This window comes from Diospyros lotus, chromosome 10 (genome assembly GCF_014633365.1).
Source record: "Diospyros lotus cultivar Yz01 chromosome 10, ASM1463336v1, whole genome shotgun sequence".
NCBI classification, from domain to species: domain Eukaryota; kingdom Viridiplantae; phylum Streptophyta; class Magnoliopsida; order Ericales; family Ebenaceae; genus Diospyros; species Diospyros lotus.
The window spans coordinates 23,720,160-23,744,003 of NC_068347.1; the positions used below are offsets into that span (position 1 = coordinate 23,720,160).

General features: G+C 38.9%; 1 protein-coding gene across 1 annotated transcript in view; it reads left to right on the forward strand.

The window, feature by feature from the left end:
* The window catches only part of LOC127811392 (uncharacterized), a 62,926-nt gene that overhangs the window by 13,704 nt on the left and 25,378 nt on the right, over nt 1-23,844 (forward strand). Inside the window, exons 3-5 of the mRNA XM_052351203.1 lie at nt 9,803-9,892; nt 10,288-10,330; nt 11,556-11,662. Coding sequence (XP_052207163.1) covers nt 9,803-9,892; nt 10,288-10,330; nt 11,556-11,662 — 240 coding nt within the window. The remainder of the gene's footprint in view (nt 1-9,802; nt 9,893-10,287; nt 10,331-11,555; nt 11,663-23,844) is intronic.

Sequence of the window (23,844 nt, forward strand, 5' to 3'; positions counted from 1 at the left end):
AGGCTGTCAATTGATTGAGTGTCATCCTCCAATCCCTTTTCCTCACTTTTTTCTTCCTTCGGCTTCTCCATTTTAAGAAACTCCTCTTTGTTGAAACTTCCATGATAGTCATCAAAGTATTCGGCGGGAAAACTGTAATGATACTCCTTAGATAGTATCATTGCAAACTTTTGCAACTTCTCGCGGAACATTCGACCAAATTCCTTACACTCTTCATGAATCCCATTGCTTGTTCGTTTGTCCCTGTTGCTGCCCACTGAAAATGCAGCCTTCTTTGGCTGCCATTGAGGCTCCCTTTTAGCTGAAAATGAAGCATTCTTCTGCTGCAATTGAGACTCCATGGTACTCCTTCGTGCACTACTCCTCCTGGCCAAAATCTCACTGGCTGGAAAAGCAATAAGCCAAGAAACAACAGCTCTTTCCATCCTAATTACCTTCTGTAACTGCCTCACCTAATCACCTCTAAAATTGATCCAATAAGTGGCAAATTGCAGCCACTGTTATGCTTCAAGACCAAGTCTATTGTAACAGCAAAAAAAATTGCACACTTACAGCGACTTGATCAGCCTTCTAAAGTCCCTTAGGCCTACCAATTCTCTTGACTCGCCTGCTGCAATGATTCCTTATACCTGTTGGAATCGTCGTCGGACTCGCCTTATCCAACCACTCAATTGCACTTCCAAAATCCAAGCTCAACCATTAAGAAATTGCCGAGAGTCAAGTGTATTCCTTCTACTCGTCGGAATTCCCTAGATCGTTGGAATTCACTGCTGGAATTGCTTGGGATGCTCGCCTCCCTTGCTCGAGTGTGCTGCAACTAACAGAATTCTCCAGAATTGAGAATTTGATGGTTGCAGTAGTTTAGGAATTACAATTCCGCCAAATCTGCTTCGGCTTGCTGACCCACACTGCCCAACCTCAAAAATAGATGCAATCCACCTGCTCTTTTACTTCACAACAGTCGTCGACCCTTCCTTCGAAGACGCCTTGTCTGTTCGTCCGTAAGCTCCGACCAACACCCATTAAATTTCAAATTGAGAGCCACCAAATGCACTGCCAGCACCACTTGGCCAAGTCGCCTCCAGCATAGCCTCCCGAATAGATCGACTTAGCTATTCAATCCATTCCTTGTTGTATCTAGGATTGCTTCCTGTGATCCTTTGCGTTCAACAACTTTCGTCAGTGGAACTCCTTCCAATCTCGATTGGGCGATATTTCCGATCGGAGGTGTTCAATCTGTTCACTTAGACTGCTGGACTCACCTCGGGTCCTTCCTCTAGTTCTGCCCAATCACCAACCATTGAAAATGACCGCGACACCCACTGCACCACTGTGAGGAACCCGTTGCACAATTGCCAGACCTACTGCAATTAACTCGACTGCAACACTAACTTCCTTGCCCGACCAAACTGCGATCGCTTGGAACTCCTGCACCAGTTGCTCATTCCATTCACGACCCACCTGGATGTCCACGTCACCTCTTTCGGCGGACTCCCCCACCAATCGCGAATTCTCCTTTGTACTGATCGATGATGGGCTCAAGTCCCATGGATCTTTGATTGTCTGTTCGTTCGTGGATCTTCTACTAGTCTCACCAATCACCGTCATTGATCGTAGAGCTTGCTTGCCCGCTCTCGTCTCGCCCACGTGCAGCGACCTAGATAGGTTCCGAGAGTTGCTGATCACTGCTCGAACTTGCCTGAGTACTATTGGCTTTCGTAATCGATTCTGAATGACATCTTGATAATTGCTTGAATTATAGCACTTATGAAATCGTTTATGGAATTCTTCCTCGCCTTTAGCTGAGAATTGTATGTTCTACTTCAAATCGGCTTGTTTACTTCAAAATCAGATCGGATGACTACTGAACTCACAGTCGAGGAACGAATGCTCTGGTCGGAATCACCTTCTAATCCAAATGAGCAGCACACTGCTGGCCCCAATCGGATTCGCCTTCAAATCAGAGCTGCAACAGAATCACAGCCGAGGATGGTACGGCTCTGATACCATTTGTCATGAACCTAGGGTTCATAACGGGTTGAAATCGGCAATCAGAAGGATCCGATTGATTTAGAACCAAGAATTGACAGATTTGGGGAAGAAAATGAGAAGAAAGAGAGGGAGAAATAGAAGAACAGAAGAGAGAGGAAGAAGAATGAGAGAGGAAGAATGGTAGAGGGAAGAAAATAGAATTTCAATTCAATAATTTTTCAGCATATTCATCTCCTCTTACAATGGCCTTTTTATAGGCATAGGTAGCCCCTTAACTAATTTCTAACAGCACCCATGTGTTCCTAACAAACAACCAAATATCTCCTAACAAACTAATATAAGCCTATTACAATATTACCCCTTTATTATATCTCTATCACAATATTACTCTTCTAATCCTCCTAGGGACATGACAAAAGAGAGAGAAGATTAGGGAGAAATCAAAGAGGAAATTGAGAGAGAATCGATGAGAGAGAAGTTTGAAATTTCAAATTATCACTCAACTATATCCATTTTGTAACTGCTCTAGCCTATTTATAGACTTTACTATCCTTTCAGTTACAATACAACTGAAAGGTACAACTGTTACAACAGCTTAAAGTACAACAAGATCAACAAGAAATAAATACATCTTTTCTACAATTACTATTTGAACAAAAAAATAAACAACTATATATTTGACGAAGAATGAAATCAATCAAAAACTCCATGTTTGCATTGATCGAACACCATATAAATACAGCTCATGACCTACGACTTTTACTCTAGAGATAAACAATACAATATCTAACCAAGCTGCTAATTTACAGATAAATAGTATACAATATCTTAAATTGAACTTATCTTCTTATCTCTAGTTTTTTCGCTTCTTGATAACCTAATAATTAGCAAATTATCCCTCTATTCGAATGCATCCTATCTCAGCTTCCTCTACTTAATCTCGATCTCCAACACCCCTGTAGAAGAGTTAGATAAATGGTAGTAGATTCTCTCTCTTGGTAACGGTTGCAGCGAAGGCATGGCCTATAGTTTTGAGTTTCAAAATGTAATCATTAACCGATAAATCATTTTTCTTCATAGATCAAAGTTGTGTTTCAGTTGAAAAGACTTTGCAATTGCCTGTTGTGAATATAAATTTTCAAGAACCGTCCATAGTTCAACTGAAGACTCACAATGAATAACTTGTGCTAGAGCATCTTTATCGATAGTAGAAAACAACCAACCTAAGAGGAGTTGATCTGACCTGATCCAATTCAGATAGGCTGGATTTACAACTTGCGTATTACGATCTTGATTTTTCGGATCATTTACACACTTTGACGAAGCCAGTGTCTTATTTATGTAAGACTGCAAATCGAACGCTCTGATCATCGTGGAGATTTGAGCATAGTTGTTGGAGTCTAACTTGATCGGAACGAAACTAAATGCCTTTGCTATAGTTGCGAAATCGAATTGGAATTCCAATGATAGTGTAGATCTGGAATTAGGTGTGGAGCTAACCTCATTTTGCGAAGCCATCGACGTTAGTCAGATTGGCTCTGATACCATGAAGTGAGAGTTTCAAAGTAGGAAGAAAGAAAAATCTCAAGATGAAGAATACCTCGAGCAAATCTTATTGCAGAATAAAATCGAATAGTTACAAGACCAACTAAGCTATTTATACACAAGCTACAACAGAACATAAAACAACTCGTATTATATTCAGTTGCAACCGTTACCAAGAGAGAGAATCTACTATCATTTATCTAACTCTTCTACAACCCCCTCTCAAACTGGTGAATAGATATCTCTCATTCTCAGCTTGCTAACAAGAGATTCAAAACCAGGTCTTGACATGGCCTTAGTAAATATATCTGCCTCCTGATTTTCTGTTGGTAGATAAGTTAGTTTGATTCCTCCTTGATCAATCTCTCTTTGGATAAAACTCCTATGAATCATAACATGCTTCATCCTATCATGTTGGATAGGATTATTAACAATACTTATAGTTGACTTGTTGTCACTATAAAGTTTTGTTAGTGATGTTAGGGGGATTTATAAATCTTCCATTAATCTGGTCACCCAAATTAACTCACATATACCTTGTGCAATTGCCTGGTACTCAGCCTCCGCACTGCTTCTTGATACTATTGACTACTTTTTACTCCTCCAAGTGACTAAATTATCCCAAAGTTTGGTGCAACTCTCTTCAACTAAATCTGGTCTCTCTAGCACTTTTTCTTATGGTGATCTTCTCACTCTCATTTCAGCCGTTCCGTGGAATGAAGGAGGTCTGGCCTATTTATAGGCCATGGAAACAGACTACTTCTCTGCTGAAGCAGCTGAGTACATGGCAGCCCCAATGGCTTCCACTTGGCTCTTGTTTTGTGGCATTTTCCTGCAGAGATAGCCAGCGACATGCTTCAACTGAAGCAGCTGCCACCCTTTTGTCTTTTTTGTTGCCACCTAGCCCTAAATGGAAACCTTTCCTGTAGGAAGACACCTCACCTCTATGCTTCAGCAATTCAGTCACCTCACCATGTTTCTAAAACCTTCTGCAGATTCCCAATAGCTGGAACTTCACTAATTCTTGCTTAATTAACCATATTCCCCTTAATTAAGTCCTTAATCCAATTTTCTCAATTCTTAACCAAAATTAATAATTTCCATATCACTGGAATCCTTTTTTTTATGCCTAATAACATATTTAAAGTGCAGATATTTATCGCCTGATTTAGTCCCCAAAAACTGATTTTAAATTCAGCTGCTTATATGAGGTTTCACCTACTTGGCTATGACCTTACATATTTTGTTTTAACAACTGTCTAAGAATAGCTCCTCACCTTTTTGAAGTGTCATCTTGGGACCCTCTTCCAGTGTTTATTAATAAATTTATGGGGTGTCACATCTGAGGTCACAGTGACTGAGTGCTTTTGTTCTAGGCCTAAGGATTGTATTTGGATCCTATGGCTTTGGAGATATCTTTGGAGTGAGACTGGGAGGTTTGACTTGTTGGCAACTTTTTTGAGATACTTCATAATCACCCCTTGTCTAGACACTGAGTGAACAGATGCAGTTTGGAGGATTATTCTCCGTTCCATCTTTCTATGGTGTTCCATTTGATCTCTGAAAGCCTTTCCCCTAGAAGGTGAAAGTAAAGCAAGACCGCTACGGGGCAAACAACGTAGTTCAAAATTTTTGAACTTACCCCGATCCCGCCGATTGGATCAATGTCGAAATTAAATCATTCACAAACAAATAAATAAATCTAACCTTTAGATTATCGAGTCGTTCGCGGATTCGAGCCGTCCAAGCGTTCGGCCTCTAACTCGTGATACGTGGCACGCGTCCGTTGGCAAGAAGAGCGGAATAGGAATGCTAGCTCCTTCTCCTTTTCGCGACTTGTGTATGGACGGAAAAAAAAACGCCCACGTTTCAAATTGATGCCAAAAAGAAACGAGGAAGAGTGAACGGCAATATGTTTTTCAACTATTGAAAAACAACACCAAAACTCACTTTACTTTTGGGCAACCTATAAAGGGATATTTATAGAGAAATATCTTAGGGTTTCTAAAACCCTAATGGATTGGGTTAGCCCATTAATTTTAATTTAATTAGAATCTTAAGTAGGCTTATTCTAGTCCAACTAGAAATATAATTAAATGGCCCAAATCCTTTTATAGGTTTAAATAAAATATTTTGGCCCAAATCTAATTCAAGCCCAAATATAAGATTTAATATTTAGCCCAAATCTAATTTGGTCCAAATATAATATTTAATATTTGGCCCAAATTCAATTTAGTCCAAATATAATATTTATTTTAATATTTGACCCAAATCCAATTTAGTTCAAATATAATATTTAATTTAATATTTGGCCCAAATCTAATTTAGTCCAAATATTAACTTAAGCCCAAATATATTTTATTTCCTATTTACCACTCCAACAAATAGAAAATTATTAAATTAGAAACTCCTTCCTAATTTAATCAATTGCCATTTTAGGAAACTCTTTTCATTATGACGATTTCTCGTCATATCGACGTCATTACGTCTATTTGTTTTTTTTCCGTGAGAACCTACGACGGCACAACTTCTTGTTGAAGTGCCCCACTTAACCATACGTCCACTCTCCTAGTTTAAGACAGGGACCGTGCCTATTACGTATGACTCATTAGGCTTCCGAATATGTGGCAATGTGTCGGTACGAACACATAAGACAAGATTGGCCTCTAGCAAGGCATCATGCCTACCCAATTATTCAGAAGGATTCATAATCCGCAAATAATCTTTCACGAGCATGGTTACCGTGTAATACGATCCTCTCGTCAATGTATCTTATGTGATCTCAAGTATGGTGATGTATTGTTTGATAACAATCACATGAGTTGTCTTCGGTCTTCCGGATATCTTTTACCATGGCCATGGATTTAAAGTGAATATCCACCGAAGGTGCCTTAGATACATCATCTCTATCAAGGGATAGACGAGTCCCATTTTGGCTATGCACCCATCTCCATAAGCCTCACGATATACCCAACGATCGCCCACATGCAGCCTTTATCTAGGCCCATCGAAACGATGTCAAAGCATATCGATCTTCTTATGAGATGACTGTGATAACCTCAGGTCTAAGGATTAGTTACACCCATCTCGTATGAGAATTCCATCAACATATAATCAAAATGGATTCTTATGGTGAGTCATGTCCAGTGACACGTTCTCCAACATTGGTCACCTATGTACTTGTCTAGGCATCACATAGCAAAAACATAGCACATACAAGTCTTACCACAATTGTCAATGTCCATTCTTGACATTGCTACGACTTGGGACGTTTAATGATGTCTAGAAACTGTGATGCATCATCTCATATCTTTATAGATTAATCACAGTATATATCATATGGACTTTTATCTAGTTTCATTTGGTTATTATAATAATAACAAGAAACTAATAGAATGACTTCTTGTGAATTTGAACAACTTCTTATTCAAATAATAAATATGATTACAATTGTTAGTGTACAACATGCCCAATCTGATTGGATTTAGAACACCTACACTAACAGAAGCTATAGCCATGTCAAGGGTCCTCCATTTCTCCCTTCTTTGTCTTGACTTATTCCTCTAGTTTTGTTGTTATGGTGAATAACCTATGAAGAAGAGGTCGGATTGTAGTAGACTGGTGCTGTTTGTAAAAGGAGAGTCTCGAGTTGACTTGACTTGCTGCTTCCTTATCCAGTGACCAGAAAGGTTTGTCCACTTTTGTTTGTTATTTAGTGAAGTATCAATTATTGGTGTGTGTGTGTGTGTGTAGTTTCTGGGATCAGGGTTGCACCTTCTATGAGTGGAGGCATTTTGGGTTGTTGGGAGTAACAATAGTAATATAAAAAATATAATTACCCATTTCTCTTCAAGTTTTAAACTTTTAGATGGGCTTTTTGGCTACCGATCTAACATGGTATTGGAATAGGCTAAAAGTTATGAGTTCAAACTATATGTGAATTCAATTTTGTACTGGCATACACATATTGTACAAGAAACACTTAGATACGAAAATTTTGGCATTCAGTTTTAGTTAAGATACTGGGCCGATAACATAATGGTATCCACATAGTGCTGGTACCACATAGGTATAAGGACGCAAAGTGCATCACTTCCATGTAACAGGGACACTGCTTTCCATGTAATGAGGAAGCGACTCTGTTTTGAACATTCCCTATTACACAGACACAATGTCCTTTCCTTTTTACAGGGACATTGCTGATAGGCGTCCGGTGCAGCGGACCTATAGGGGTGTGCAAAAAATCGGATAAACCGATTTAACCGAACCGAACCGACTGAACCGGTCGGTTCAGTTCGGTTAGCCATAATACACGGTTCGATTTCGGTTATTTATTTTAAAAAAAATCGGTTCGCGGTTCGGTTCGGTTATTTTGATAAAAATAGCCCAAAACCGATCCGAACCGTGGAATAAATCGTGACCCCCCCTCCCCGCGGGAACCGAACCGTGACCCCTCCCCCCCCCCCCCCCCCCACGCGGGTGCAGCACCCCATGTCTCACTGCCATTTCATTTTCTCTTCGTCACTCTCTCTCTTCCTCTTCCTCTCCTTCTCTCTCGCCATTTCATTTCATCCTAGATCTAGCCTGCTGGAGAAGACGTCGCCATCGCTGATGGAGAAGACGAAGACGAAGACGAAGACGAAGACGAAGGCTCTTGCTATTCGAGGCTTCGTACTTCGTAGATTAGAGAGAAGAGAAGACCTAGAAGGCGGAAGGACCGAACTGATCCTTGGTCCTTCCGTTTGCTCGCCCCCATCGTCTCCGACTCTCTTGCATGGCGGCACCATATCCCCCTCCGATGCCATCGTTAACACTGATGCGATGCTTCCTCTCTACCTCTGACGCCGACTTGGACCTCTGACACAGTCACACAGCAACGCTGACTTCAACGCCTACGACGAGTGCATCTCTCTCTCATCCGATTTCCACCACTGTGCTCGCCCTTCGGTAGGTTTTTGGCAACTTCTATTTTTCCAGAAACTTGTTTGAGTTTGTTAACTATGGAATTAATTTTTAGATCTACAAAAAACCAACCGTCCGATCAAAGTCATTTTTTGATATATGAATCACCATGGTTGGGGGAATCCAATAATCGGTTCCGATCATTGGAATCACCGGCCGGCCAGGTGGCCAGCGATAATAGATGCTCGGTCTCTTTAGTATTCTAGGTTGGTTCGGTTTTCGGTTCGGTTCGGTTATCATGATTTAGGTTTCGGTTAGTTCGGGTTTGGTTAGTTCGGTTAGTGGGGTTAGTCGGTTCGGTTCGGTTATTATATGCTGGTCGGTTCGTAATTTTCGGGCGGTTTGGTTCGGTTAAAACCGATTGCACATCCCTACGGACCTATCAAAGGCGCTTCAGGAGTCAAGGGAAGAATGGTAACACAACTGGGTTTGCATAACAGCCAACATGTGCACCAAGGGTAGAATCAGAACTTGGCTAGTTTGTGTAACAAACCAGCATGTGCATAACCAGATGCGGTTATGGAAGGAGAATAACAACCTATAAATAGGGAATAGAAGAGAGAGAAAGGTGTGAAGAAATTGAGTAGATTCTACAGGAGAGTTCTGGGCCTCTCGAATGCCCATTCTTTTCCTTTGTTTACATTTTTTCCTTGTAATCTAGAGTTAAAATACCAGCAGCGAATTCCTTACTTAATCGGAATCCTATCAGTTTTCTTGAATCCCACCAATTTTGCATTCTTGCAATAAGGTTGCAGTCTCTTCTCTGCTTCTCTTTGCAAAAACAGCAATTCAAAGCCATAATCTCATTAGGTACTGTTGATTATACGTCTATCTTTTGAATCATTTCTACCTGGACATATATAAGCTTTTCTTTGTCACATAATGCTCTTCTCCTCGAGGCATTACCTTTTTTGGTGCATTACTTATAAAAAACTTTTATTTACTAAAAAAGGTGGTGTGGACCGGGTTGAAGTAGCTTTAGATCATTCCAGACTGAACTTCTGGCCTCCATGGCTGTGGAAGCCTTTAATGGTGGTCCAAATATTTTTGTTTTAATCAGGCAGGCACCAGACAAGCTTTGGCAGATGTATACTAATCGTGATTTGTTATACTAAAATTCAATTTTTGTTTTGTCAAGAAAAGTACTTGCATTTTTAGTCATTTTCTCTTTCTATTGACAGCCCATCATACCAAGATTAAGTAAAATTTTAGGGTTAGCATTTCACTTTTTTGCTACTAATTTACTGGATTGTGCCATATATTCCATCTGTATGATGATGCCAAATTTGCTCATTATTTGCAGGAGATAATTTCAATATACCCTCTTTTATCCCCACCAAACCTTACCCCAGGACAATCTAATCGAGTTTGTAATGCACTTTCCCTTCTCCAGGTATGGTGTTTGTTTTGCTGTTTTCATAATATATATTTTTTACTATAATTATAATAAGGGGAAGGTGGGAATTTTTTTGTGGGGGTGGGCGGAACCAATATAAGATAGGGAGAGGAAGCTTTGGCAGTTACAGATAAATTCAAGTTCAGTTTACATTGAACAGATGCAAGATTCTAGTGATATAATGATTTCAATATTCTAAATTCTGCTAAAAAGTTGGACTTCATTGACTTAATTATTGAAGTGCAAGGGCTTAAACTAGAAATATCAAAAGTTGAAGGATGGCATTGAAAACTTGAGTAGAGTTCAAGGGTCGATGGTATCATATTTGCTATCTTTTTTTCATCATTATTTTTTGAATACTTATGCTGTCTATCATCAATCTATTTTTGCAGTCTGTGGCCTCACACCCAGAAACGAGACTGCCATTTCTCAATGGTAATTTTCTTTCATTATGTTAGAACATAAAGGCTCCATCACCTGCATAAATTGTAATTGCATGAGGTTATAATTGCTTACCATGTTTAAAGATTCCTTTCTTCTCCTGTTTTTGTGTATGTCATGCATATACATTTCTCCAAGTAGCCTCTTCTTGTAGTTCATTTGTGTCGCATGAAATCAAGTAGAACTAGAGAACGTCTTTTATTTTTATATGTAACATTCTGAAATGCTTAGATCAATTTCAGATATTTCTTCTCTCTCTCTCTATCCCCTTCCCCCCTGTTCTTTTGTTTTTGAAGGGAATTAAGACTTTTCTTTTATTTCCCAATTATTTATTCCATATTAATTGGAAATTATGGAATTAACAGTCAAGGTTTCTGATACTTGACGTTATCTTTATAACCTGGAATTAGAGTCTAACATCACAAGAGGTTCGGTATTGTTGTCCAACTTTGTAGTTTTGATTTCATTTACATATTTACCTTTTTTAAATGGCTATTTTCTTAGTATATTGACCCTTTCAGAATACTAAAAAGTTCTCATCTCCAAAACTTCATTTTGGGTTAGGTATGAATAAATGAAGAGCAAATATTGTAATGTTCACTTTGCTAGTTTTCCCTGCTACAGCACCAAACATTAGATTCGGTTATGATCATTTGTGTACCATCGTGTAACCTGAATCAACACCTGTCTTTTTCTTCCTTTCGAGATTTCCATGTCACATGCCTTTTTGTGGGTGCTCCGCCTTTTTCTTATTGCAGTATAATAGATTCAGTTATGGTCTGCAAGTACCATCGCAAAACCTGCTATTGACACCTGTCTTTTTCTTCCTTTTGAGATTTCCATGTCACATACCTTTTTGTCAGTGCTCCACCTGTTTCTTATTGCGATACAAGGTATTAAAAAGATCTTGGATTGCTTATAGTGATCACAAAGTTCTCCAACTACTTAGGAATGTGATTTCTATTCATCCTCATTTTTCATAGACAACATTTCACTGGCCCTTTTATGATTAGTTGAAGCTAATATTTTTCATAGGCTAATATTTTAGATTTTGGCAATTTGTATATATCTTTTAGCCTTTGGAGTACTATAGTTCTTCCTCTTTGGGAGTGTAATATTACAAAAAGAGTAGTCTTTCTCTTCTCGTGCTTGACACATATTTCTTGAAGTCCATCTAGATTTATTGATAATGTTCTAATTGATGGTTTTTCCTTTGCAGCGCAAATTCCGTTATATTTTTACCCTTTCCTTAGTACAACCAGCAATTCAAGGCCATTTGAGTATTTAAGGCTTACTTCCTTGGGCATCATTGGTGCTTTGGTGAAGGTGCTTCATCTGACTGACATTGTTTTCTGTTGTGACTGATATTCTTAATCTTTACTGTAAAGAGTTTTGATACTGGATGCTTTCGTGGACATATTTTGTGCATGCTACTAAAAGAAATGCCTGTTCCATCTAAAACCCAAAGGTTTTGTGTGTGTGAATTTCCAAAATGACTTCACAGAAGAATAATCACAGGTAGCATGAGATGCATACATGTTCTCATCTCTTGAACTCCACTTCTAGCAGGAAGTGGCATCAAGAATCTGAGTGTCCTCAGAAAACATGGACACTCCCTAGGGGCTCTACTGTATTGGTGTCATCGGCCTGTCAGTGAAGCCACCAATTTGGGGACACACCCACATGCTGTGTACAACGCCCTTTTCTTTTCTTTAAAGGATACCGAAGGCGACACGCGTAGGATGCACATTCCCTCTATGGATGCTTTGAACACTTAAATTTGTTTTTTATATAACTATTTGTAGAAATCTGATCTTGATCTTTTTAAAATAATTTACAATATCTATTTTAGTGAAGCTTTATTTTGGTATAGTGTGTGATTCGGGTCCATTAACTTGTTTCCTAGTTTGATTGGAGAATAAATCTATCCTAATGCTAGCTGTAGCTTCCTAATTTAATGTGTGTAAATCTCGAAATAGGGAAGCTAGGATATTCTCTCTTTTGTCTATATATATATATATATATATATTCCAGTGAGGCAGATGAATAAGATAACTTTTTCTACCAAATTTCTACATGGAATTAGAGAACAAAATCTGAACCATTGAAACCCTGGACATTCAAAGTCCGATATGGCAAGTAGACGGGAGAGTGCAACATTGGAGGTTACCTCCAATCCAGGAACTGTCACGATACTCAAAGTCTCTGTCCTCCAAATTACAAGGGACAAACTCAATGGACAAAACTTCATTCAATGGTCCCAATCCATTATGATGTTCATCTGTGGGAAGGGAAAAGAAGACTACCTTATTGGAGTAGCTGCTCCTCCAAAGGAGGATGATCCCAAATTCAAAGGATGGAAGTTGGAAAACAGCATGGTGATGTTTTGGTTGATCAACTGGAGAAAATTTGATGTACTACAAAACTGCCAAAGAAATTTGGGATGTGGCAAAGGAAACTTACTCCAACATTGACAACACATCAGAAAAGTTTGGGATGAAGTGGGCCAAATCTTCCAAAATTTCAACAACATGATTCAAACCCAATTCCAAGCCAAGATACAAGTGTTTATAACTGACAATGGATGATACTTGATGAAGCAAGGCATAGTACATCAAAGTATGTGCGTCGATACTCCTCAACAAAATGACATTGTTGAAAGGAAAAATCGACATCTACTTGAAGTTGCTAGATCTGTCATGTTGTTTACTGAACACAATTGGTTCCTAACTTGGAACCTAAGACTTGGATCGAGAGATGAGATGAAAAACTCAATTACTTCATTCAAAGATTGGAACTCTTCTTTATACAAGTTTCTATGCTATCTAATCCTACTAATTAGGAGATAAAGAACAACAGATTTTAGATTACAAATTAAACAAGATAACTGCTATCTTTTCCTATTCTATATCCTGATTTTTAGGAGTTTTATCTTCCACTACTCTTGATCCTTATCTTCATCAGATTTGAATTTCTCTTGCTGCATATCGGCTGCGGCTTCTTCTCTTCTGATAACTCCTTAGTTGCTAGGAGTTTTCCAACACTAGGACTCTCCAACATTTACTCATGTGCCTAAGCATTTTTTGGGGAGAAGCTGTACTTACTGCAACTTATCTAATCAACATATTGCCCTCTCGTATATCAACGCTTGGACTGCAGCGTCTCTTTCTTATGCGGGTCGTGCGGAGCTTATTCGATCGGTCCTTTAAGGGGTCGAATGTTTCTGGCTGTCTATTCTGCCTATTCCTGCTGCTGTCATCGAGAGGGTTTATCGGATTTGCAGGATGTTTTTGTGGAACTCTTAAGAGTTCGCTTGTTGCCTGGCATGATGTGTGCCTCCCTAAGGAGGGAGGGAGGGCTGGGTTTCAAGGACATTAAAATCTGGAATGATGCTTTATTATGCAAAACCCTGTGGAATATCCACAGGAAAAAGGATTCCATGTGGGTCAAATGGGTCATCCATGAATATCTTAAGGACGCATCCATCTGGGAGAGGAGGGTTAGGAGGGACGACTCTCCTCTGTTCAAGAAAATCCTTCTTATAAGAGACCGTATTAATCAGGCAGTGGGGTCTGTCTCAGAAGCCATTCGGTTGATTTCATCTTGGGACAGATCAGGAGGATTTCGTATCAAGGAGGCATTCAATTTCTTCAGAGTTAAGGGGCCCAAGAGACAGTGGGTTGCGGTTGTATGGAGCAGCTGTATCACACCAAAGCATGCCTTCATTCTTTGGGTATGAGCTAAGTCCAAGCTTCAGACTAAGGACATGCTACATTTTCTAGATATTGACAACACGTGCCCTCTATGTGGGGCGGGGGAGGAATTTGTTCAACATTTTTTCTTTCAATGCACTTTTAGTGCTACGATTTGGGGCCACATCAGAGCCTGGTTGGGCATTTCTAGGCCCATGTCCTCTATTGCTAGTGCTTTAAAGTGGATTAAGTAGGAAGGCTGAGGGTCCTCTTGGCGTAGTAAAGTGAAGAGAATTGCTCTCGCCTGCTCTGTTTATCAGATTTGGAATGCGTGGAATATGATGATTTTTGAGGGCACTAGGCCTCATGTGGATTGCACTATTCGTCGGATTAAAACACATGTATACAGAGTTATTTTTTCTTTGTATCCCCATGTTTCAGTCCAGCACGAGCATTATGTTTTGGGGCATTAGTTTGGTCCTTTTGTTTTCTCCTGGGTATGCCCAGTGTATTATGTATAGTTTGATCGTTATATATAACATGCTGCCCTCCCGAGTTCTCAAATTCCAAACCCCATGCCAAATCCTCCTCCATTCACATCCTCCCATTCGCATTATCTCTTCTTGTAAGAAACTGAAACTGAATAATTTCTTCATATATTGACACGTACACGATGAGTCCTCTTATGGAGGAGGAAAAAGTACAACATAGAAAACCTATATCGCACAAAAAAGGAAAGATACATTTGGAAACTTCTAAACTACACACTTTGACCAGCACAACTATCCTTCTTTAATAAATTCACGAGAACCAACACTCCCCCTCAAGTTGGAGAATGTATATCTATCATTCCTAGCTTGCATATTAGATCTTCAAACCTCTTGATTGTCAGCCCTTTAGTTAACATATCAGCCACTTGTTCCTCGGATGGAACATAAGGTAGATGAATTAGACCTGTATCCAACTTCTCCTTTATGAAGTGCCGGTCTATTTCTATATGTTTTGTCATGTCATGCTGAACATGATTGTGGGCAATGCTAATGGTTGATTGGTTGTCACAAAACAGACCAATTGGACCTTGAACCTTGATCCTCAAATCTTCTAGGATGATCCTTAACCACAATAACTCACGAGCCATTGCTCTAAACTTTGCCTCTACACTTGATCTTGCCACAATGCTTTGTTTCTTACTCCTCCAAGACACAAGATTTCCACATAAGAATACACAATACCCACTTGTTGATCTTTTATCAGTAAGGGATCTAGCATAGTTAGCATCTATAAATCCCTTAATGTCCAATTTAGTCCTTGTTTTGAAAAAGATTCCCTTACTTGGAGTAGCTTTTAAATTGCTTAGAATCTTCCTTACTGCTTGCATATGCTGCTTGGTTGGGCTGTGCACAAATTGGTTCACTAGGTTAATAGCAAAGGCAGTGTCTGGCCTAGTGCAGGGCAGATATATCAATCGGCCAACTAGCTGCTAGCATCTCCCCTTGTCAACTAGCTGATTGCTAGGATTGTCCCATAGTTTGTTGTTAGGCTCAACTGGAATATTAGACCCTTTGCCACCTGCTAGTCCTATTTCAGTTAATAAATCCAATACATATTTTCGTTGAGAGAGAAATATTCCGGCCTTTGAGTAGATAACTTCAATTCTTAGAAAATACTTGAGCATACCAAGGTCTTTAATCTCAAATTCCCTAGCTAAATTTTCCTTGAGACTCTTCTGCTCTTCTTCATTATTTCCGGTGACGATTATGTCATCCACATACACCAATAGTGCAGTGAGCTACTCTCCCCTTGAGTGTTTTATGAAGAGAGCGTGATCACCCATGCTTTCGTTGTATCCCATAGCTTTCATGGCCTTGAAAAATCTGCTAAACTAGGCACTTGAGGATTGTTTGATCCCATAGAGAGCCTTCTTGACCCTACAAACTTTCCTTGCATCCCCTTCTTGAAATTTGGGAGGCAATTCCATAAAGGCTTCCTCCTCCAAGTCTCCATGTAGGAATGCATTCTTTACATCCAATTGGTGTAGGTTCCATCCAAAATAGGCTGCTAGTGAAAGGAGAATTCTCACCATAGTCATCTTTGTCACAGGGGCAAATGTCTCAAGGTAATCTATGCCATAGGATTGATTTTAGCCCTTGGCTACTAACCTAGCTTTATACCTTTCTAGGGTTCCATTAGCCTTGTATTTTACATTGAAAATCCACCTGCAATCTACTGGTGTGACTCCCTTTGGCCTGGACACCAACTCCCATGCATGATTCTTCTTTAGTGCCCTCATCTCTTCCAGCATAGCTTGCCTCTAATTCTAATCCTTTAGAGCCTCATCAACTGATTTAGGAATCACAATGGAATCCAAAGATGCTAGGAAGCTCTTGTGGTTTTGGGAGAGCCAGTGGTAGGACAGGAAATTGGCCAAGGGGTGTTGGGTACAACTTCTAACCCCTTTTCTAACAGCAATAGGCAGGTCTAAATCATCAGGAATAGGATTAGTTTGAATTGAGGTTGAAGGCTGTATGAAGTCCGTACCTTGACTAGAGACTGATGTTGGTGCATGCTGAGTTTCTAGAGTAGGCTGCCTTTGTTTGAATTCACAAGGAGATCCTTTATACCTTTTTGGAGATGGCAGCTTTTGAGAGGCTACTTGCTCAGGAGCAGCTTGCTTAGTATCTTGGTCATGGCTGCTTGAAGAATGGATAGGAGGTTGAGGAGAGGGGATAGAGCAGGGCTATTGATCAATACTTGAGCAGATAGGTGATGATCCTAGGCTAGGAAAGAAGATATCACCATTACTTTTGTTGAATTAGAGAACTTGAGAGAGCCAAACCGTAGTGGGAAGAAATAAATTCCTCACCAAACAAATACATGGTACACTTATTTATACTAATACTAAGTGAGTCATGACATAAATATAAATCTAACAACTTTGGTCACCATGAACCAAAGTCTCCCCCTGGTGACCTTCTTGAGATGGACGAAAGAAAGGACTAGATTCAACAAAGGTGGCGTCTTTAGACACATAAAACTTCCTAGTAAGGGATGGCAACATTTGTACCCCCTTTGAGTGGGAGAGTAAACTAGGAAAACGCACCTAATAGCCCTAGGATCAAGCTTATCTCGGTGATGCTTAGGTATGTGAACAAAGGAGACACAACCAAACACTTTTAGAGGAAGAAGAGTATGTAAACTTAGAGTAGGAAAATAAGTAGATAGACACTGAAATGGACTCTGATGCTGTAACAGTTTGGATGGTACTCAGTTAATTAGATAAGCTGCTGTAAGGATAACTTCTCCGCAGAAAGTCTTAGGAACATTATGATGATGAAGAAGGGATCTAGCAACATTGAGGAGATGTCTCATCTTTTGTTCAACTACTCCATTTTGTTGTAGAATATCTATATAGGAAGATTTATGGATAATCCCCTCTTGTTGGAAGAACTTATGCAAGTGATGATGGAAAGTCTTTTGGATTATCAGTTCTCAATTTCTGTGTAGGGGAACCAAATTGGGTTGAAATCATTTTATAGAAATTTGGTAGGATAGTTCCAATAGCTACTTTATCTTTTAACAAGAAAATCCAAATCATTCGAGTACAATTGTCAATAAATGAGATGGACCAGTGAGCCTCAGAACAGTTAGGTATTTTAGAGGGTCCTCACACATCAGAGTGAACTATGGTAAAGGGTTTAGAAGATATTTTATTGTTGATTGGGTAGGACACACAATGCTATTTGGATATTACACATACATCACATTGAAACATACTTGGATCTAGGGTACTAACTAATGCAGGAAACATATTCTTTAAGAGAGTGAAAGGAGGGTGACCAAGATGGTAGTGATGCAGCCAAATATCCTTATGATCTGAGGTAGCCTGGGATGAGCAAGCAACTCTTAGCTGATCCCCTTTAGGATAATGCCCCTCCCTCATTAGATAGTACAACCCATTCTGTTCTCTAGCAACACCAATTATCTTCCTTGTCTTCATGACTTGAAATTCACACATATGAGGGGAGAAAATAGCACAACAATTCAAATCTTTGGTTAGTTGATGAATAGACACAAGATTGGTTGATAAATTTGGTACATGAAGTACATATTTAATAGGAAAATTTGGGCTAAGGATGACCTTGCCCTATCTTGTGATAGGAACTGAGGTTCCATTGGCTATTGTGATTTGTTTAGAGGTTTCAAGAGGTTTATATGTGTCAAAAACATTTAGATTAGGAGTCATATGGTCAGTTGCTCCTGAATCTAGGATCCAAATGTCTTTTTATCAGTTTTTGAGGTAGGAAAGGAAGCAAAATGTAGACAAATACTTGGATTACCTTGATGAGCAAGTGAGCATGCCCCATCCTGAATTGTCTTTAAGAAAGACATGAGTTTGTTGATTTCTTTAGAATTCAACTAATTAAGATTAGAACCGGAGATGGATTCTGTCTTATCAACAAGTCCTCCTTCTTCTTGTCCCTTGTTAGATAAATAAGCCTGGTTTTTTATTGTTAGGCTTTTGAAGCCTTCCATTCAGCTTAGAATAGCCTCCTTCCCATGGAGCTTAAAGTAAGTGTCTCGGGTGTGCCTAGGCTTCTTATAGTAAGTACACCATAGTCCTTTTCTATTGGAGGTTTTAGTTTGAACTTATGCTTTCCCAGTTCTAAGCCTTTCTCCTTCCCCTTTATTTAACACCATAGCTGAACCTGTTCACTAAGCATGGCTATCCTCCGATTCTCTTCACTTCTAACAATAGCAACCACCTTATTAAGGGAAGAGAGTCTCTCTCTGCCAATAATCTACACTCTAACCTGGTCAAATTCTGAGTTGAGACTAGTTAGGAATTCCACAACCTTATCTCTTTCAAGTATTCAGATGAGGGTGGAAGCATCCTCACTGCACACCTTTTTGACATTTTGATAATGGTCTAACTCTAGCTACAAACCATTCATTTGGTTATAATATTCTATTACAGTCAATCCCCCTTGTTTAGTGCTACTAATCTTTGTTTTAACTTCAAAAATTAATGAGGCTTTTTGAATCTTAGAGTAAGTCTATTTCACCGTTTCCTAAATCTCTTTTGTTGAAGCCAAAAACATATTCTAAACAAGGTTGAGAAAAATATATTTCTCTATTTTCTTAAGGTTACACGTTAATTCCCCCCTTTTCCTTTATAGAGGAAGAGAATAATACAAAAAGAAAATAACAAAAAGAAAAGAGGAATATACACAGAATATACATAGCTTCTAAGATATACAAAGAATATTCTATATTCAAAATACTTCTATTTCTACACTCCCCCTCATGCTGGCTTGAAGATATCTTCCATGGCAAGCTTGCTCACAAGATTCTCAAACTGAGTTTTGTGTAATCCTTTTGTAAGAATATCAGCCACTTGGTCAACTGTTGGAATTTAGGGCATACAAATTACTTCATTATCAATTTTTTCCTTAATAAAGTGTTTACCCACCTCTACATGCTTCGTCCTATCATGGAAAACTAGATTATGAGCAATAGAGATTGCAGCTTTATTATCACAGTAAACTTTAGTTGGTAGGGAAGTAGAGACCCTTAAGTCTGATAGAAGCCTCTTTATCCACATGACCTCACAAATACCATAGGCAACTGCACGAAATTCAGCTTCAACACTGCTTATGGCTATCACATTTTGTTTCTTACTCCTCCATGTGAAAGGAAGCTATGTTTTGTTTTTATTGTCTTTCACTTTTGTTTATATTTTATCTGATTGTTAATCTTGGTAGTTAGCTTGCCTGCTCTTTCTCTCTATTATGTGCGCTTTGTGTTGGTGCACATTATTAAAGATTGTTGTGTATAGCTGCTGTGTATATAAGCAGCATTCATTCTGTGTTTCATTTTTTTCTGTTGAGTTGAGAATAATAGAGCTCTTGGTTTTCTTTCTCATTGTTAACCCTAGCTTCAATCTCTTGTTTGTAAACTTTTACAAACATGGCGTCTAATCCTGATTGAAGTACCTCTTCCTATGTTCCACCTCACTCATCATCATCGTTCTCATTAGCTTCGCAATCCGATTTCACTGCGATGGCTAAGGCGTTCAATTATATACCAATTCGACTTGATCCTAACAACTATATCTTCCGAAAGGCACAAATATCAGCTATGATACGTGCCTTTGATCTTCAGTCGTTTCTCAACAAAGGTTCGACTCCTGCAAAATTTATATCTGATCCGAATGCCGATGAGGATGGAGCAACAATGTTGAATCCAGAATTCATGAATTGGATGCGATCAGATCAATTGCTGCTAGGATGGCTCTTTTCCACGATTAATAAGGAAGTTTTGGCGCAGGTGATTCATTGTGAATCATCTGCTGAGGTATGGATGTCTTTAGAAAGCTTATATTCTCGTCAAACTATAGCTAAATCATTTCAGTTGAAACAACAACTTAGATCTGTGAAAAAGGATGCCTTATCAATTAATGATTATATTTTAAAGATCAAGACAATAGGACATTCGCTGGCAGCAATAGGAGAGCCTCTTAGTGATAAGGATCTGCTACTTGCAATCCTTAATGGTTTAGATCATGAGTATGAGACTGTAGTAAGTTTAATTACTTATCAGATGGATGATATAGATCTTGAAAAAGTGTAGTATCTTTTACTAATGCACAAACAAAGATTGCAGTCAAAGAATGTAGCGTCTGCTACTGTTAATGCTGAATTAGTTATGTCCTCACCAATGCATGTTAATATGATTGCATTTACACCACGGAATTTTAGCAATCATTGAGGTGGAGGTTTTCAGTTAAACAGAGGTGGTGGAAATAGAGGAGGAAGAGGTCGACGACGGCAGTTTGGTAAGAGAATTTATTGCCAACTATGTGGTAAGCTAGGTCACTTTGTTGACAAGTGCTATCATCGATTTGATAGCAATTTTCAGAGAAATTTTGTATATAATCAGAATGTTGGACTGCCTCAGATGGTTTCCCAACCAAATACTCATGCTTTTTCAGCCTCCCTGAATGGTTCTAATGTGGTCTACATGAATGAGCTAGGAACTATATCAGGACCTTCTTATAATCAGTTTCCTCAGTCTTCTTACAATCACTTTTATCAGCCAATTGATAATGCCTCAAAGTCATCCTTTATAGATCCTGCTTGGCTTGTTGATTCAGGAGCTACAAATCACATAACTTCTACTCTCAACAACCTTTCACTTCACTCTCCTTACAGTGGCAGTGAATGTGTTTTTGTTGGAAATGGTAAGCAACTCTCAATTTCTAATATAGGTCTTGGACATTTGTATACTCAAACCAAACCTACTTCTTCTATTTCTTTACCTAATGTCCTACATGTTCCTAATATAAAGAAGAACTTAATCAGTGTCTCTCAACTAACCAGAGATCATGATCTTGTTGCTGAGTTTAATTCTAGTTCTTGTTTGATTAAGGACAAGAGTATTGGGGCAATGCTACTCCAAGGACATCTTAAGGATGGGCTATACCAGCTAAGTTTAGCATTTGTTCCTGCTACTTCATCTTCCTCGGCCCAATCCCTTGATTCTCAGCCTATAACCTCTTTGCAAAATACCTTTTCTTTTGCAAATAAATGTAAGAGATTAGATCCATTTTATCATGGACTGTCTCCTAATGTTCAGCTTGCTTGTAAAGAACAATTGTATCGTAGATGGCATGCCAAGTTAGGGCATCCATCCTCCAATATTCTGCATTTGATTCTTAATAAGATACGTTTGCCTTCTTCTTCTTCTAAAGCAGTCTTTTGTGACTCTTGTAAAGTAGACAAACTTAGTCAATTGCCATTTGCTGATTGTCCAATTACAACAACTAAGCCTCTAGAGTTGATTTACTCTGACTTGTGGGGTCCAGCTCCTGTTTTGTCCATTGTGGGATATCGGTATTATATCATTTTTGTGGATGCTTATTCTCGATATACATGGCTATATCCATTAAAGCTTAAATTGGATGCTCTTTCTGTCTTCAAGATATTCCATAAACTTGTTGAAATTCAATTCCAAACAAAGCTTAAAGCCTTACAAACTGATAATGGAGGAGAATTCAAAGCATTTTTACCTTATCTTCATAATTGTGGCATACAACCTCGTTTCACCTGTCCATATACTCATTAGCAAAATGGCGTGGCCGAACGTAAACACCATCATGTTGCTGAGATGGGGTTGACATTGCTTTCTCATTCTCATATGCCACTTAAATTCTGGGTTGAAGCTTTTCAAACAGCAGTATATACTATCAATTTGTTACCTTCTGCTACTCTTAAATTTCAAATTCTGTTTGAACTTCTTTTCCACAAACAACCCAATTATCTCATGCTATAACCTTTCGGTTGTGCTTGCTTCCCTTATTTGCGTCCTTATAACAAACACAAGTTTGAATTTCATTCAACTAAATGTGTTTTCATTGGATATAGTCATACACAAGCCGGATACAAATGTTTGCATCCTTCAGGTCAGATCTATGTTTCTCGGCATGTTTAGTTTAATCCTGATGAATTTCCATACAATTCATTGTTTTCTTCTAATCTTGCTCCTCATTCTTGTTCTGCTAGTTTTCCAACTTCGTACTTTGAGTCTATGTCTTTGTTTAACCTCTCTGGAGTAGCACAACCTGAGATTTCTTCCTTATCAAGCTCACATTCTTCTCAGTCTGTGAGATCTCTTTCTAATCAAGTCCCTAACTCTCCTACTACTTCTCAACCTGCACTTTCTGTACCTCAGTCTTCCTCTCGATCTATACAACGTGTTTCCAGATACACAGCTCTGTCTCAGCCTTCCATTCATCCTATGCTTACCAGGTCCAAGGCTAAACAACTTCAATTAACTTCTCCTCATGCTCTAACCAGTTCTTTAGTTCCTAGCTCTGTACATGAGGCCTTCTTAGACCCAAGATGGGTTAAGGCTATGACTGAAGAGTTTACAGCATTAAAACAGAATGGGACTTGGGAGCTAGTTCCTTATTTTGATAGTTCCTTATTTTGATAGTATGAATCTCATTGGTTGGAAATGGGTGTATAGAATTAAATACAATCCTGATGGTTTAGTTCTAAAATTCAAGGCCCGATTAGTTGCTAAAGGGTTTCTTCAAAACCCGGGTGTAGATTATATGGAAACTTTCAGTCCAGTAGTTAAAGCTCCAACAATCAGGGTTTTGTTTACTTTAGCAGTGACTTTTGGCTGGGATATTCAGTAAGTAGACATCAACAATGCATTTCTGAATGGTGACTTAACAGAGGAGGTATATATGTCTCAACCTGAAGGGTTTGAGGATAAGTCTTTTCCCTCACATGTTTGTCGGTTAAGGAAATCTCTTTATGGCTTAAAACAGGCTCCAAGAGCCTGGTACACCAAGCTGTGAGTTGCTCTTCAGTCATGGGGATTTGTGAGATCAGTATCTGATGCATCACTTTTCATAAAACGAACCTCTACATTTGTTCTATTTGTCTTGATCTATGTGGATGATATTTTGGTAACTGGATCAGATGCTCAAGCTGTTTTAGATTTCATTCATGATTTGGATAAAAACTTTGCTCTCAAGACATTGGGTTCAGTCCATTATTTTCTTGGTTTTGAAGCTCATGGAACTAAGGCTGGAATTCATCTCACTTAATCCATATATGCTTTGGATCTATTGAAAAAGGCTGGTATGCTAGACTGTAAACCGAGTGATACACCTATGACTGCCATAAATTCCTTAACCAATGAGGGTGAAATGTTTGATCGTCCTTCTCTTTATTGTACTATTATTGGCTCTCTTCAGTATCTTACCTACACTAGACCAGATCTATCTTTTGCTGTAAACAAACT